The sequence below is a fragment of the Muntiacus reevesi genome, chromosome 13 (assembly GCF_963930625.1).
Source record: "Muntiacus reevesi chromosome 13, mMunRee1.1, whole genome shotgun sequence".
NCBI lineage: Eukaryota > Metazoa > Chordata > Mammalia > Artiodactyla > Cervidae > Muntiacus > Muntiacus reevesi.
The window spans coordinates 9,272,377-9,290,271 of NC_089261.1; the positions used below are offsets into that span (position 1 = coordinate 9,272,377).

At 51.3% G+C, this 17,895-nt stretch overlaps 1 protein-coding gene across 1 annotated transcript; it reads right to left on the minus strand.

The window, feature by feature from the left end:
- Positions 1-616: 616 nt before the first annotated feature.
- Positions 617-16,758, minus strand: SELPLG (selectin P ligand). Its single transcript, XM_065904176.1, has 2 exons — positions 16,603-16,758; positions 617-3,280 (listed from the first exon to the last, which is right to left on the minus strand). Exon 2 carries the CDS (start codon positions 3,273-3,275, stop codon positions 1,857-1,859), a length of 1,419 nt encoding a protein of 472 aa, XP_065760248.1. The 5' UTR covers positions 3,276-3,280; positions 16,603-16,758; the 3' UTR covers positions 617-1,856.
- Positions 16,759-17,895: the final 1,137 nt, after the last annotated feature.

Sequence of the window (17,895 nt, forward strand, 5' to 3'; positions counted from 1 at the left end):
TCGCTCAGTCGTGTCCGACTCTGCGACCCCATGGACTGTAGCCTACCAGGCCCCTCCGTCCATGGAATTTTCCAGGTAAGAGTACTGGAGTGGATTGCCATTTCCTTCTCCAGGGGATCTTCCCAACCCAGGGATCAAACCCAGGTCTCCCACATTGCAGGCAGACGCTTTACCATCTGAGCCACCAGAAATGACTAAAAGGTATTAGGAAGCAAAGATCAAAAGTCTGAAACCCTGCTCAGCCATGTCAGGAAGTAAACCACACCCTTCTCCTCTCTAAGTCTGGTGTCCTGACCTGACCCTCGGGGTCCACGTGGGTTTCAATGCTTAAACAGGACCACTAGCTGTCCTAATCTGCTGGAGCTGAAAGCCTTGTAGCCCACTGATATAGGAGTTTTGGTGCTGAGACCAGGAAAGTCTCAGGACATCTGGTCACCCTACACTGAAGTCAGGGACAAGCTGACTTACAGAGCCTGACCCAGCCTGCTTCCTGTTTGTAAACAAAGTTTCAATAAAATTCAGCTAAACCCCTTCATCCATGACGCAGTCAATCGCGGCCTTCATGCCAGGATGCCAGAGTTGAGAAAATGCGACAGAGACCATGTGGGCTGCCAAACCGAAGATATTTATGATCTTGCCCTTTAAGAAAAAGTTTACCTGGCCCCAGACTCTCTATGCTGGAGAAGGAAATGGCAACCCACTCCAGTATCCTTGCCTGGAGAATCCCATGGACAGAGGAGACTGCCGGGCTACAGTCCAGGGGGTCGCAAAGAGTCGGATATGACTGAAACGACTTTGTTCCACTTCTTCAAACTCTGTAAGACAGCCAGTCAGTTGTAGGAAGGCCTTGTGGGTTGTAGCCAGGCTCCCCCTGTGAGGAGGGGGCCACTGGGTGTTAAGGGGAGATGAGCCTCATGCAGAACAGAGAGAGGTCAGGGTGGGCTTCTGGGGTGCATGGCATTGATGTTTGGAGAGGGTATCTGGCAGAGATTTGGGGTGCGGGGGACCAAATTCTGCAGGCTTGAACTGTGTCATGGGTGGGGCACCGGACAAAGTGGTTCCTGGGGCCGGCATTCTCTGCCCCTTGACAGCCTGAACCCCTGCCCCAGCGCCCAAGGATACACCAAGGTGCCCCCTGAAGTAACCCTAACAGCCTGTGCAGGGGGCTTCCTAAGGGGGCTGGGGCTGGAGGAACAGCCAAAGGACCCACTCCCCACCTGAAGGAGGCAGCTTGAAGCATTCATTCAGCCATCACTTGTTCACCAAACATTTACTGAGCATCTGCGCCATCCTGGACCCTGAGCTGGGCCCTGGGAGACCTCTGTGAGTACCTCAATCAAGGCCCCGGGGGGAGGCGAGGGAGGGGAGGATGGGGTTAGTCTGTCGATAGCTTGGCGGTCCACAGAGTCCCCTAAGGAACATGCCCAGCCCCCACAACTCACTGTGGGTTTCCTGAGAGATACCCCTAAATGAGGGGGGTGGGGAATGACAGGAAATGAACTAAGGAATCCAGTTCAGAGGGCCCCCGCCTGTTCAGTGACCATAGCAACCAGAAGGGAACGTTAGCGGGCATGGTGGCAGGAAACCGACTCTGAGTCCTGGGGAAGGGAGGCGTTAGAGGGAGCCCGGGACACACGGGGGCTGGGCAGGGCGCTGGAGGGGCCGTCTGCAGCCTCTCCTGGAGGTTCTGCGTGCCAGGCCTGCTTCGGTGCCTGGACCCCGGCTGCTCTCAGTCCTGTGGATGGCGGCCTGGGTCCCCGCCCAGAAGATTCCCGTCTCCAGGGGTATCCGAGGAAGCCCCACCCGCAGCTTAGAGCCTCGGCATGGGGCATGGGCCGTGGCTCAGCAGCCAGGAGCTAAGGGAGGAAGCTGCGCAGGGTGAGGTCATCCCCTTCGCGGTCGCCCCCCGGCCCCGCCTTCCGGCCCTGGTCCTTGGCCTTGGGCAGGTCCCCGTTGGGCGTGGGAGCGGGCCCCTCGCCCCCCTCGGGCAGCAGAGACGAGATGCAGACCATCTCGCTGGGGGAGTAATCGCGTACGGGGTACAGGTGGTTCTTGCGGGAGAGGCGGATGGCCAGCACCACGGTGCACACGAGGAAGACGGTGGCCAGCAGGGCCAGGATGAGGATGGCCAGCAGACACTGCTTCACGGGGCCCGGGTCTGGCAGGCTGTCTGCGGGGGCCGGGGCCACAGAGCTCCAGGGGAAAAGGCTCTGACCTTTGTTCCCAGTGAAGGCCTCAGACCAGTCGCCAGCTGCCACAGTGGTGCCCTTGGGGGTGTCAGAGGCCACAGGAAGGGCTGTGGTTAGGCCCCTTGTGGTAGCAGGTCTCGTGGGCAGGGCCTGCACAGTGGTTGGATCTGTGGGCAGGGCCAGCATGGTAGTGGGCTCCCTGAAAGGGGCTGCTGTGGTGGCCGGTTCCGTGGACAGAGTCTCTATGACTTTGGGTTCCATGGCCAGGGCCTCTGTGACTGCAGGTTCCGTGGACAGGGCCTCTGTGGCCACGGGACCCGTGGACAGGGCCTCTGTGACTGCAGGTTCCGTGGACAGGGCCTCTGTGGCCACGGGACCCGTGGACAGGGCCTCTGTGACTGCAGGTTCCGTGGACAGGGCCTCTGTGGCTGTGGGTTCCGTGGACAGGGCCTCTGTGGCCACGGGACCCGTGGACAGGGCCTCTGTGACTGCAGGTTCCGTGGACAGGGCCTCTGTGACTGCAGGTTCCGTGGACAGGGCCTCTGTGGCCACGGGGTCCGTGGACAGGGCCTCTGTGGCTGTGTGTTCCGTGGACAGGGCCTCTGTGGCTGCGGGGTCCGTGGACAGGGCCTCTGTGGCTGCAGGGTCCGTGGACAGGGCCTCTGTGGCTGCAGCCAACTCTGTGGATAGATCCTTCACTTTGGGAGGGATTTCAGTGACCAGTTCTCTGGTCAGAGGGACCAGTGTGACCAGTTCTGTGCTCAGGTTCTTGGTGGTTGCCCCTGTGGCACTCAGGACAGCAGAGTCCCTTGTGGACGCCTCCAGAATGAATGACTCAGGTGTCGTAGGCCCTGCAGGCTCTCTCTGCCCCAGCGTTGCCACCATAGGCAGAAACATGGGGGCCTCGGTGCTGCTGTCAAGCATCTCTGGAGGGTCCGTTTGTGACATATAGTCATAGTCTGGACCATAGTCTTCCAGGTCTCTCCAATCACTGCCTGGGTATGGGGGGTCTGGGGCCTTCACGAATTCGTTCTTGCTGGTGCCAGGGCCCAGCAGGACCACCAGCAGCAGGAGTTGCAGAGACATGGCACCTGGAGGGGGGACATGGACAACGGGACGTCAGGACAGCTGCACTCCTGGGCCCACCAAGCGCCCTTGACCGTGACCCTGAGCAGCCACCGCTGGTAACACATCTGGCCTGGGGCATCCTCACCACCCAGCACATGCCTGGGGCACAGAAGCCCCTCCACAGATAGCAGCCATTACTACTTACCAGCACCAGTGAATCCATCTGGGGGCGCTCTTCAACTCCCTTGACCCAGTGCACAGAAATGTATTAATAGTTTCCTCAGACCTCTCTGGTGGTCCATGGTTAAGAATTCACCTGCCAGTGCAGGAGACATGGGTTCAATCCCTGGTCTGGGAAGATTCCACGTGCCACTGGGCGACTCAGCCTGCACACCACACCTGCTGAACCTGTGCTCCAGAGCCCCTGAGCGACAACTACAGAGCCCACATCTACGGAAGCCTGCGTGCCGCAGAGCCTGTGCTCTGCAAGAGAAGAAGCCGCCACAACGAGAAGCCTGTGCCTGCAACTAGACAGCAGGCCCCCACTGGCCAAAACTAGAGAAAGTCCACGTGCAGCAGCGAAGACCCAGTGCAGTGTGGACAAGACTGAGGTGTAGAGAGGTAACATTAGATCTTCTAGTTATATGAACTTCTATGCCACTTAACTTCTATTTCTGTACACATTTACAGTGTCTCATGAACACAGCAGTACCTGTGTACAATTCATCAATGGATCAATGTACCTATCTTGTCCACCAATGGGGTCCACGAGCAAGAGTTTGGTGACCACGGGACGACAGGATAAAGATGCTCGTTTGGCCCTCTGAGGCCTCTTGGAGTCTGATGCCGATTCCTCTCTCTGCATCCCTCTGTTCCAGTTTCCCTTATCTTGGCTCCCATCCCACACAACCCTGGCCTGTCCCTCAGATTCTCAGTCTCCTCATCCTTTCTCAATGTGTTGGCTTGATCCAGCTCCCTTTGGCTAGGTCCCCGCTTACATGTTGGGGATGATGGCACCTACCCCGTAGACTATTGTGAGGATAAAATGAGGTGATACCTCCAGAGCCCTTAGCATGTTGCTCCCATCTCCAGCTCCTGCAAATATCAGCTACTGTGGTTCTTTCAGTAAATCTATCCTGTAAGTCCTCAAGGGCCCAGAGCCATCTCCTGCTCCATCTGGGGCCAGGAGAAAAACTCAAATCTGTTGTGAACAGCCTGTCCTCAGTGAGCTGACAGTCATCTCATTTGCCAAAGGCGACTGTCTTCGTATCACCCCTCAGCCTCCCGACCAGGGAGCCAGAAAGGGCAGTGCCTGTCCCTTTGGCCATCTGATTGGTCTTTCTTCTTGGCCTTGTGAACACTCATGCCTCCTGGGTTTCTCTCTCTCCCCTTATTCTCCCCCTGGCAGTGGCTGATATTTGTGGGATTCAAAATCTTGCAGCTGAGAATCCTGTGGTGACCAACAGCTGTGTTTTGGGGTGAGATTCCTCGATTCCCTGACATAGTACCCTTCAGCAATATGCAATCCAAGGTACTGTGGAAGGGGCCAGGTTGTGATCCCCAAGATGGGCTTTCCCCCCAATCCACCCCTGCACACAGAGGCAGCCCAGGGCAGTGGAGAGACCGCTGAGCTACTGTATAACCTGAGCAGGTTGCGTCACCAAGTCTGAGCCTCAGTTTCCTCATCTGTAAGATGGGCAGCATTGTCTCAAAGAGGAGAACGGAATGAGATGCTGCAGGAAGGTCCCCTGATGCTGGCACCCAGCAGGGGGCTACGGACAGAGGAACAGAGGAGATGAGGGGTGCCTCTGACTCAGGAGGGTACAGAGGTGGCGACCTCCCTACCTCCCCACGTTAGGGAAGCTGCAAAGACCTGTGTGAGAGCAGAGACCTCCCTGCCTGTTCGGGATGCAGCAGGGAACACTGGGAAAAGCCAGTATCTCCCTTCCTGGGAGTAAGCCGACCAGCTCATCCCAGAGTGGAGCAGAGCCTGGATAATTTCCAATACTTTTCCTTGTGTTTTTTTTTCAGTTGGAGTATAGTTGATTTTACAATGTTGGGTTAGTTTCAGGTCTACAGCAACGTGATTCTAGTATATATTTATTGATACCTCTATCTACTTTTTCAAACTATTTTCTGATTTATTCAATACCTTTCCTTGTACATCACGTAATTCAGAGCAGAGCGCAGTTGTTCATCATTTGTTGAATGACTACAACTCACTTATAGACCCTCTGCCTCCAGACTCAACCCAATCTCTCACATGTTAGTTAAAATTACGATGGTTTCTAAAATGCCAGTCTGATCTTACCTTAAAATAATTTCTTAAACCAAATGATGATATTTGCACCAGACACATCTGGCTCTCACAGATATCCTCATTTTATTGAGGAGGGATGAAGCTCAGAGAGGTAGAGCGACTTGCCCAAAGACACACAGCTGCCAAGCCGCAGAGACAAGATTTGAAGCTAGCGAGAACTCAGGAAGGCTTTGTGGAGAGACCTAACCTAGCTGAGAGGGCAGAAGGAGCAAAGGCTTGGAACACAGCTTAGCCTGGTGGGTTTGTGCCTGCCACTGGGGACCCAGCGAGGAGAGGGAGGACAAAGAAAGAATCAGGAGGAATCTGGTTCTGATTCAAGGCCGTAACACCCAGAAAGGTCAGTGCTCTCTGTACTGGGTACTATGCAGGGCATGAGATTGAGAACACAGATTTTGAGGTCCAACAAAAGGATGTTCAAGTCTCAGCTCTGTCCCTTACAAGTGAAATCACCTTGACTCAGATCTTTGCCTTTCTGAGCCTCAGTTTCATCACCTGTAAAATGGGAACAACAAATGCCACCCATCTCATAGGGCTGTGGGGAGAATGCAATGAGATAATGAATTCAAAAATGCCAGCTCACAGCTCGTGCTAAATAAGGGTGTCATACAAATAAATGTGCACACACACACATTCTTTGCCTCTGAATTTGCCTTTGGGAGGCAGACATTCTTTGCACCTCGGGAAAGAGTACATGGCCTAATCTTGGCCCCACTTTCCTGACGGCAGGGGACTTTAGGAAGAGGCCCTATTTGGACATATTGCATAACTATGAGCTTGGGCACTGCCCCCACTTGGGTAGTTCTCGGTTCCTGGAAGGGCGAGCTCTTAGCCACTTCCTGGAAGCAGAAAGGGAGAAACAAACACAGAAGACCCAGCCCACCAGCCCCTGGGTCAGGGAGGTACCTGGGTGAGTCAGGGAGGATGGGAGGGTACCGTGGAAGGGGCCAGGTTGTGGTCCTCAAGTTGGGCTCTCCCCCTGCACCCACCCCTGCACACGGAGGCGGCCTGGGGTGGGAGAGAGACTGCTGAGCTGCTCTGTAACCTGAGCAGATTGCGTCACCAAGTCTGAGCCTCAGTTTACTCATCTGTAAGATGGGCGGCATTGTCTCAAAGAGGAGAACGGAATGAGATGCTGCAGGAAGGTCCCCTGATGCTGGCATCCAGCAGGGGCCTACGGACAGAGGAGCAGAGGAGATGGGGAGGCCTGTTGATTCAGGGAGGGTACAGAGGTGGCGACCTCCCTACCTCCCCATGTTAGGGAAGCTGCAAAGACCTGTGTGAGAGCAGAGACCTCCCTGCCTGTTCGGGATGCAACAGGGAACACCAGGAAAAGCCAGTACCTCCCTGCCTGGGCCTAAGCCGACCGTCTCATCCCAAATGTTCCCAGTGTTAGCACTGGGTTACAGAGCAGCTCAGCGGTCTCTCTCCCACCCCAGGCCGCCTCCATGTGCAGGGGTGGGTGCAGGGGGAGAGCCCAGCTCGGGGACCTGGGGCCTGCCACCGTGAGCTTCAAGGGGAAGGTTACCAGGGACACAGCAGCCTGCAACCAGGCTGGGTAGGCCTCACCCATATGACGGAAACCCACACGGTTCCCAGAGGCTCTGTGACTCAAAAAGCCTCACAGGTAACAAGGAGAGGAGCAGAGAGTAAGCACCATCTCTGGCAGGTAGGATAATGACCTTCATCTTTGCTAGGACACGTGTATTGTACCCTAATGAAAACAACGCGGTATAAACCCCCCACTGTGGATGGGTCGTTTCACTACCTCATCATCTGGGGTGCTCGTTCGTCTTCCCCCCAGCGCTGGCCGCTCTGGTTCCTGTTACACAGACTAGGGAAGGCAGGCTGAGGGCAGTGAAGCCATTTCCCTCAGCCCCCACCTTTTGCCTCTTCTCTCCTCTGATGGCAGGAAAACAGCCACTTACCACCGGAGAGGGGTGGGCGAGGCGCAGAGAGGGGCAGGGAGATGCCACATCCTATTTGTCTTGTCCCTTGCCCGACAGAGGCGGTCAGACACTGCCCGTTTCCTTCCACCGTAAACTGGGGTACTTCTGCCTGAGCCCCACTCCAGCAGTGTAGACTAGCGAGCTGCCAGGAGGCACCCCCCACCCCCACCCCACCAAACTCTGCACGGCTACCCTGGACCACTCAGGAAAGACGCTCATGGGACTCAAAAAGTTTGGGACCTCCCATGTGGAATCCTGAATCCCAGCACTAAAAAACTTGAAATCTGAGGATCCGAAAGATGGAGCATCTCAGGGTGTGGGTTGAGCAGCCTCGAGAGAGAGGATCCAGTGGAGGCCCAGGCGTCCCCCTCCGCCAGATCCAAGCTCAGGTCTGAGTCCTGCTGGACTGGACATGTGACCAGGCAGGACCCTGTGGGGCCTTCCTAGGACAGACACCTCCCCACCCCCGCCCACATATCCTTTGCTTTAGTTCCTCCCTGAAGTCCCTAGATAACAGTATCTGCTGCACATTTCCTGAGCTGTTTTACAGATGCTAACCTTTCCCACACCAGGTGGATGAACACGTAGCCCCCAGACCTGGCACCCGAGGATGGATGATGTTAACCCCTGTAATGCTGCCCTGTTACCTAACCATCAGCCAATCAGAATTGTCCAACGCTCATCCTTCCCTCATCTGGCCTTTAAAAATGCTTTGTAGGACTTCTTCTGTGGTCCAGTGGTTAAGACTTCTCCTTTCAAAGCAGGGGCTATGGGTTCGAGCCTTGGAGAGCTAAGATCCCACATGCCTTGCAGCCAAAAAAAAAAAAAAAAAAAAAAATTGAAACAGAAGCATACATTGTAACAAGTTCAATAGAGACTTTAAATATGGTCCACATCAAAAAGATCTTTAACAAAAAAATGCTTTGCAAAGGCTCATAGGGGAGTTCTAGCTTTTTGAGTCCTAGCTGTCCTAGATTCCTTATCTGTTACCCTGCAATAAACAGCCTTTTCTTCCCCTACAACATGGTGTCAGTAGATTGGCTTGACTGCACACAAGTGAGTGGACCCCAGTTTTGGTAACAGATAGGCTCTGGCCCCGCTCAGGATCAAATCCAGCATCAAACCAGATCCAGTCCCACCTCTGTCACGTACAAGCTGTGTGACCTTGGGCAACTGAACCCACCTCTCTGAGCCATGAGTTCCTTATCTGGAATACAAGATTCCAGTAGCGCCTATGCTTTGTGGGGTTGTTATGGGTTGAAGTGAGCTGGTCCGGGTTGAACACTTAGTACCTGGTAGGCGCTCACTAAAGGCCAGCTGTTGTCACTGTCATTCTGCATGACATAAGGTCATACCCCTGAAAAACCTGCAACCCTGGGGCAGCTGTGACACACTTCGGACCTTGTCAGTCAGAGCGAGCCAGGGCCAGGAGCCCCAGAAGCCTGGGTACCATACACAGCCTCAGTCTCCTGTGGCTTGTGAATCACATGTGTCTAGTGTAGACAATGCCCTGGGTACTGTTCTAACAGCTATGCATGAATTACTAGCTCACTCGGGCCCCACAACCTCCTCATACTAACTCCATGTGAAATATGGGGAAACTGAGGCTCACTTGGTGCTTAGAACCACATGGCCAGTAAGAGAAGGAGCAGGAATTTGAACCTGGGTGGTCTTGCTCCAGAGCCCACCTCATAGTCACAGCTCCGTACCACCTGTGAACCAGGCCTGGACATTCTCCAGAGCCAGAATAAATGCTGCTTCCTCCAAGAAGCCCTCCCAGATTGCCCAGGCATGACTAGTCCGGCTGTTTAAACCTTTTTAAAAAATGCTTGTTTACTTTCAAAACATTCATTCCCATCAGCCCATAAACACTAAATAGGAACCGGAGACCCTTATGACTCGTGCTACATGCCCAGGGCTTAGCAGACAGACAGGTGCTTGGTAAGCGCTGTGATATTGGTCCATTGGAGTGCAGGCAGCATGGCCGGCCACCTCCATCAGACCGCAAGTCTCCAGTGGATGCCCAGTCCCCACAGACCTGGCATCCTGGGGGCTCATTAAAGGTACGTTGCAGGAGTGGACACCAAAGTGAGGCCCGGCAACAGGCTCACAGCTGCACAGGACGTGCCGTCTGCAGGCTTTTGGCCTCACATTTGTCATCCTGCACTTCCCAGCCTTTTCTTATCAATGACCCCAGTCCCATCAGGAGCCTTTCCAGACATTGCCACATGCTCAGTTGCTTCAGCTGTGTACGACTCTTTGCGACCCCATGGACCATAGTCCGCTAGGCCCCTCTGCCCGTGGAGTTCTCCGGGTGAGGATACTGGAGTGGGTAGCAGGGCTTCCTTGGTGGCTCAGAGAGTAAAGAATCTGCCTGCAATGCAGCAGACCCGGATTCAATCCCTGGGTCAGGAAGATCCCCTGGAGAATTCCATGGACAGAGGAGCTTGGTCGGTTACAACCCATGGGGTCACAAAGAGTACGATGTGACTGAGTGACTAACACTTTCATTTTTTTTCATAGCTGTTGAATGTTATATGGACCTTTACAGGCACACAAACCATAGTGACATCTAAGGATTTTTTTTGCCTTCCTCTCATCCTCCAAAAAACCCAACTCTTGGAACTTCCCCAGTGGTTTTAGTGGTGAGGACTCCAACCCAATGCAAGCAGCATGGGTTCAATCCATCTTGGGGAACTAAGATCCCACACGCCCCTCCAGTGTGGACAAAAATGGACCAAAAAAAAAAAAAAAAACCCAACACTCAAGTCTCAAGTGTCATACCCATATTTGCTGGTCTGGTAACAGAGGAGGTGAGGTCCTTCCACAAATGAAGTCACTGAGACCTACACTTGGTTTTAGCTCAAGAAGTGACAGTTTTCAGAGGGTATCTGTAGACAGACAGACGGACCAGCACACAAACACACATACACACCAGCCATCCTGTAACAGAAGAACAAGCCTGACTCCATCTTGTCTGCCTTTAAAAGATGGGGAATGTTTCCAAAAAGAGTCCTCTGGGGGTGCATTTTGGGTAAGTGAGTGGTCTGATTATAGCTATGAACCCATGACTAAGAGGAAGAGGACATTTTATTGTAATGATGCAGGGCCACAGTACCTGTTAGGATCTGAGAAACCCTGGCCTTTGAATGCCTCTCTAAATTACAATACAATAGTGAAATTGGAGCCATTCTGTGAAGAAGTGGGGAAGAATGATAAAATCCCCTCTGGGCAAGCAATTACGTCAGGATGAGAAAAGTTGTTGCCTTATACAGGCTTTTCAAAGGCTTGAAAAGAAGCCCGAGGGAAAACCTGTCACACAGGAAGAAAAGGAAAGGATCGAGATTGAAGCCACGTTGCTCCAGACCTTATGTGCTCCTCTGGCCGAGCTGGCTGTCCCAGCCACTCCAGCCACTGTGCCAACATATCCACTCCTCCCATTGTCTCCCGTTCTTCTTGCTCCAGCCCCACTTCCCAACACCAGGGCTCAGGAAGTGATTGGACTGGTTCCCTCTCCTTAGGGGGATCAGTTAGCTTCCTGGGCACTGGAACCTGATCTGGTGTCACTCTCCAAGACCCAACATGGCACCCAATTTGGACTGGGAGCCACTCCCAGAGCAGGGCAATTACCCCATAGAAGGCATAAGCGAAAAAGGCCAGGTGGCTGGGTTTCTATGGATGCACAGACCCTTCTCAACCTTGGATTTGTTTAGTTGGACAACCCTCCTTATAGGGAGGATCCTTTCCCAATGACAGAATTGTCTTGCTACCCATCAACCAACCTTCTTGAACAGACATACACAGTCTTCTCAATATGATCTTAATAGAAGATGAAAGGAGAATGGTCACTGATCAGGCCAGGGAAGAAGCATACCAGCTCCACCTAATGGACCCAAATGCTACACCCAAAGCCCACTTGGCAGCACCCACAGCTGAACCAAACTGGGAGCCTTAGTGGGGGAGCAATGTCCGTTTTTGCTTGTTTTTGGCCATGCCGCACAGAATGTGGGTCTTAGTTCCCCAACCAGAGATCAAACCCGGAGCCACTGAAGTGAAATACTGAGTCCTAACCACTGAACCCCCAAGGAATCCCTGATGCCCTTATTAGAGCACTACCGCACGTGCGTCTTGGCAGGGCTTCAAGATGGGGTCCCAAAACGAGAGTTTGGAAAAGTTCAAGAGATTCAGCACAAATCAAAGGAAGACCCCTCTACATTTTGGGGAAGAATTTATCAGACTTTATAAAGATGCAGATCCTGAGGGCCCTGAAAATACTAGAAAGGTAAATGCAAACCTTATGGGGCAAACTGCCCCAGGTATCAGGAGAAAGTCATAAAAATTAGGCGGTGCGTTTAGAATGAATCCTTCTCAGGTGGTAGACATTGCTTTTGAGGTATTCAAGAGTAGAGAACAGACACAGACAAAAGAAGACCAAGGTGAAATGCTATTTTTCTAACGGCTCTGTTGGATTCCTGGAAGACAGGAGGCTCTAAGAAAGGTAAGCCAGCACTTCGTACGAAATAATGGACTTACTGTAAAGAGAAAGGACACTGGGGAAGAGAATGCCTGAAATTAAAGAAAAAGAGGGCTAAAGACATGGAAGCAAGCTAAATGTTCATTGACAAATGAATGGATAAAGAAGATGTGGTGTGTACATGTGTATATATATATACACACATAAAAAGGAATGCATCTGAGTCAGTTCTAATGAGGTGGATAAACCTAGAACCTGTTATACAGAGTGAAGTGAGTCAGAAAGAGAAAGACAGATACCATATGCTAACACATATATACGGAATCTAGAAAGATGGCATGAAAGAATTTATTTACAGGGCAGAAATGGAGAAACAGACATAGAGAATAGACTTATGGACATGGGGAGAGGGGAGGAGAGGGTGAGATGTATGGAAAGAGTAACATGGAAACTTATATCACCATATGTAAAATAGACAGCCAACGGGAATTTGCTGTATGGCTCAGGAAACTCAAATAGCGGCTCTGTGTCAACCTAGGGGGGTGGGATGGGGCGGGAGATGGGAGGGAGCTTCAAAAGGGAGGGGATATATGTATACCTATGGCTGATTCATGCTGAGGTTTGACAGAAAACAGCAAAATTCTGTACAGCAATTATCCTTCAATAAAAATAAATTACTTTAAAAAAATTTTTTTAAATAAATTACTTAAAAAAAAAGATGTGGTGTGTACATGTGTATATATACATATGCACATACACAATGGAATACTACTCAGCCATTAAAAAAGAACAAAATAATGCCAGTTGTAACAATATGCATGAACCTAGAGATTATCATACTAAGTGAAGTAAGCTATATAGAGAAAGAAAAATATATCATTTATTTGTGGAATCTCAAAAAAAATATACAAAATAACTTTTTTATAAAACAGAAATAGACCCACGGATATAGAAAATAAATCTATGGTTACTAAAGGGAAAGGGGGTTTGGGGAGGAATAAGAATATGCAATTAACATTTACATACACTGCTACATATAAAATAAACAACAAGAAATCACTGTATAGTACAGAGAACTAGACTCAGTATTTTGTAATAACCTATACGGGAAAAGAATCTGAAAAAGGATATAGACAAATATATGTATAACTGAATCTCTGTATTATATACTTGAAAATAACACAACATTGTAAACCAACTATACTTCAATTACAAAAATTTTTTTAAAGGAGGGCTAGAAATAGATAGGAGAGGATAGGAGTGGGGCCTATCAGATGGTAGAGAGGGAAGAATATTCAGATGATGAATGAAGAGGCCTGGGGCTCTTCTGGATTTACAACACTCAATTCAAATATCCCCACAGGAGCCCTGGGTAAAATTGACAATGAATAGCAAACTGGTTGATTTTCTGGTAGACACGGGGGAAGCAAACTCCATGCTAAACCCTCAATTTAGTCTTTGAAAAGACCCCAATGGTGGGAAAGATTGAAGGCGGGAGGAGAAGGGACGACAGAGGATGAGATGGTAGGATGGCATCACCGACTCAATGGACATGAGTTTGAGTTAAACTCCGGGAGCTGGTGATGGACAGAAAGCCTGGTGTGCTGCAGTCCATGGGGTTGCAAAGAGTCGGACATGACTGAGTGACTGAACTTAATTGAAACCCTCAGTTAGCACAGAGAACCTCCCAGTTTACCCCAGTCACTGGGGTGTCAGGGGAAGTACAGAGGTGATCATTTTCACAACCACTGGAATGCCAACTAGGAAATCTGATATTAAAATATAGTTTCTTGTACATGCCTGAATTCCCTATCCTCATCCTGGGCCGAGATCACCTCTGTAAACTAAATGTTCAAGTGACTTTTTCAACGGGACCACTAGATATCAGAGTTCTACCGAAACATGCTTTGAAACCTACCGAGGACTCTCCTAGAAAACTCAGAAAAATGGACAGAACTTAGATGATCTCCCTGAGGTTTACAGAAAGGTAAGACCAGAAGTATGGGCCAATGGCATCCCAAGAAAGGCAAATTATCCCCCAATCTGTATTGCCTAACACCAGAGTGACAACGTGCTTGCTTTTATCTACAAATATAAGCCAACAAGTATCATATTGATTGGAAACTATTCACGTACCTGGGGATAAGGCCTTGCCAGTTGCCCTGCAACGGATTAGAGTGGTTCCCAGAAGCAAGCTTAAATTAAGTCCTTTTGAAATATTGGATTCCTGGTGTCTGCCTGACCAGGAGAATCTGTAGCCAATAGGTCCACAGACTCGGCCTTGCAATCCATTAGATCTTAAGTTGCTGTTTCAAGTCAGCCTCGTACCATATAAGTAATTAGGACTTCACTCTCTCATTTCACTGGTACTTATTGGAAAGGAAATGCTTTAATCAAGTTCTGTCCAAGTGTGGCCAACAAGGGAAATATACAAAGATAGCACAGGGCAGAGCAGCCTCGGTGCCCTCAACTGCTAGAGTTTATATATACGTAAAGTGGAATTATACACACACACACACGTGTGTTCAAGTGCTCATCTAAGTGTGCATACATGCTCACTCAGTGGTGTCCAACTTTTTGTGACCCTATGGACTGTAACCTGCCAGGTTCCTCTGTCCCTGGGATTCTCCAAGTGAGAGAACTGGAGTAGGTTGCCATTTCCTCCTCCAAGGGATCTTCCCGACCCAGAAGTCAAACCCACGTCTCCTTCAGGTTCTGCACGGGCAGGCTGAGCCCCCTGGGAAGCCTGCTTGTGTGAGTGTGACAGAACTGTAAAAAGGCGGTGCAGTGCCCTCATAGTGCAAACTGCTTATGCTCAACGAATTGGGAATGCTTTCAAGTTGATAGATTCCATTCCACCCTCACCCCTTCCTCGCCCCTGTTCAGCAGGAAGTAGCCAGAGCGATCATTTACCCGGCCCTCCCCCATCCCCCACCCTTCCCCCACCTTCCCCATCCCCACCACTGCCAACACTGTGGAATGGACATTGACAGTAGGGAACTGTAACAGAGAAGAACAAACCTGACTCCATGTTAGATCTATCCCTTTAGCTCTAACCTTTGTATTTTGTTGCCTCTGGTTAGGCCTTCTGGCTCTGCACTTTTGTAAAGAAAAAAAAGTGTCACCTATAGCCAGAAATACACATAATGCTGTGTCTCAAGGCTCTGCCTCCCAGACTTGACCTTTAAAGGTATAACACTTTTCCATTCATATAGAGATTTAAAAAGGTGCTGAACAGAAAATAATTGTCTTGTTAGAAGTTTACAGGAACACCGTGACCAGAACTACTGTGGACAGTTGCAAGAACAAAGGATTCCAACTCCAAGAAGTTTGCATCAACCAGCCACCCCACACCTCCCCTTTTAGTATAAAAGAAGCCTGGATCCTGACTCAGGCAAGATGGTTCTTTGGGACACCAGTGGGCCATCTTCTCAGTCAACTGGCTTTCTGGATAAAGTTGCTCTTGCTTGTACCAACACCTTGTCTCTCGATGGAGTGTCCTGTCCTGCAGTGAGCAGTACAAGCAGTAACAATGCTATTTCCTTCTAGCCAGAGGCCACCCCCACCATCTGCCTGCTCCAGCTCAGCAAAAGGAGGCCGAGAGACCAAAACCTTGGATCTCTGTGGGCTCTATGAGAGTCCGGTGACCAGATGGGGCCACCACAAGTGCAAGCCTGGCCACCTCCCAGCCGTGCCGCCGTGGGCAGCTCGCCCCTCTGAGCCTTGGTTTCTTCATCTGTTAAAAGGGGGCACAGAGTTCTCAGATGACTCCCTGACCCCTCGGAAGGCTGAGGCTCCCAGGCGGTGCTCACCCTGCAGCCCAGCCCATTCTGCTCAGTTTCAGCCTCCCCTGTCTGCCAGCCGAGCCCTGCGAACGTGCAGGGTGTGGCCTGCCTGAGGCAAGGGGAGCCACATTCTGAGAAAAAAAGAATTCCAGGCAGCCAGCGCCTACCCACCCTGACCCTCTCCTTGTCTCTGTGTATGTGTGTGTACAGGGGGACAGTACTTGAGCCACCAGCCCCCCACCATCCCTATATGCCCCCTAAAGCACTCCAGACACAAAACAGGAATATTCTCATCATTACTCTGACTTTCTCTTTTGCTAGCAGTAGTTTCTTAATTCTAACATTTTAATAATTTGTTGTGCACACGCATCCCTTCCTCAGTCCTATAAAAATGTGAAGAACACAGGTTTGAAAAATGCTATTTTAAATGGATCCACAGCTTGAGCAAATCCCTTCTCTGGGCCTTGGTTTCCCACTTATGAAGGGGTAGGATGATTTTTAGGGAAACATTCCTGATTTCTCCATTAAAAAAAAAATTCACAGTAACCCCCAAGCCGGCAGCTGCTGGCAAACTAGTGAGAAGGGACGGATGGAAGTTGAGGGAGGTAGGACCCAGAAGAGACAGCAGAATAAAGCTATGAACTCTAGGCACACCTCAATCCCGAGTGCCCAGAGTGCTGGGACGCCCTTTGCAGGGGCTGCAGCTCAAGCCCTGCCCGGGACTGGCCCCCAGCCTGCCCTTGTCTGTCAGGCAGGCCTGCTGGCCCCTGGGGACTCCACCACCCAGCCACTCCCCGTGGTTTTGCAAGCTGGCACCTACCGTGCTCAGCAGACCATGGGACAGCCACCTCGTGGGCCCAGGAGAAGTGGTTCCTCTGCTTCAGCGACAAGGACCCAGCCTGTGCTGCCAGGCCCGGCTGTGGCACCCCTGCCGTGGTCTCGGATCGCGCCAACCCCCAACGGCCGTGTATAAAAGAAGGAAGCGAGAGTGTGGTTACTCAAAGCCACGTGACAGCCCACACCCCCTTGTTTGTGACAGCTTCAGGGACGCTGATCAAGCCTGGTGGGGAGTGGGAGACAGGGCCCCGCGGAGTCTGAGGTCACTCTCGGGTTCCTGTAACCATGAAAACACCTAGAACCACGTGGGAACTTGTGGCGGAGGTACTTGGGAGGAGGCTCCAGTTGAGAAAGGCCACAGTATTACTCCACGGGGATGGAGGGTGGGGGTGAGAAGGCACCCCGCCCTGGAAGGCAGGGATTGACCAGATGCAAAGGGGGATGGTTCTCGATTCTTGGCCAAGAAAAGAATTGGGGGTGGGGGAGATTCAAATCACAGATCTGCTTGAGCTTTGCAAATCAAATGCAACCATTCTTTGGAGATCCAGGAATCTCTCAAAGGTGCCCAATGGTCCTTTTAGCTGCAATCAAGAACCTCTCTGGGGAGACAGGCTGCAAAATCCACGAGCGCAGGTTCTGCCTGTTTTATTTCTCTTTCCTGTTTTGGTTCTTTAGCCAACTCTGACACCTCATCATCTTTGCTCTGAGACCCTAAGGCAAGTAACTCTGGGCTCTGGCCTTCTTGTGGCTGTTCATCTGACGAGGAAGCTAGCAAGTAAACAAGTAAACAGATCATTAAGACAGAGGGGTGTGGTCATGTCACCCCCGGGTAAGCCAGGGAGGGGCCCCAAACCTACCCTGGGCAGGGGAGGGAGTTGACAGGAGGCTCTTCCAAGGAGAAGTGACCACTGAGATGACAAGTAGCCGAGGGAGAAGGCAACATCCCAAGGACAGTGTAGAGCATCAGCCCAGGCTGGGAGGCCTGAGAATGCACAGACTCTCAAGGAAGGCAAGAGGCAGGGAGGGGAGGGCTGCCTTCCAGGGTCTGGCCAAGAGCTTTGTGTTAATACAAGGTGGGGCTCGGGACACATGCTCACAGAGGACCACACATCCTTGCTTGTTGTCTTAAACTGAAAATCAGAGCTCCCGTGGGTGTTCACATGACAGAACCTTGATGGCTTTAGGAAGCTACAGCCGGAAGGGGACCCAAACACAGTCTGTACATGCAGGGAACCTGAAGCCCCCAAAGAGGAAGGGAGAAACTCAGAGATTCTTG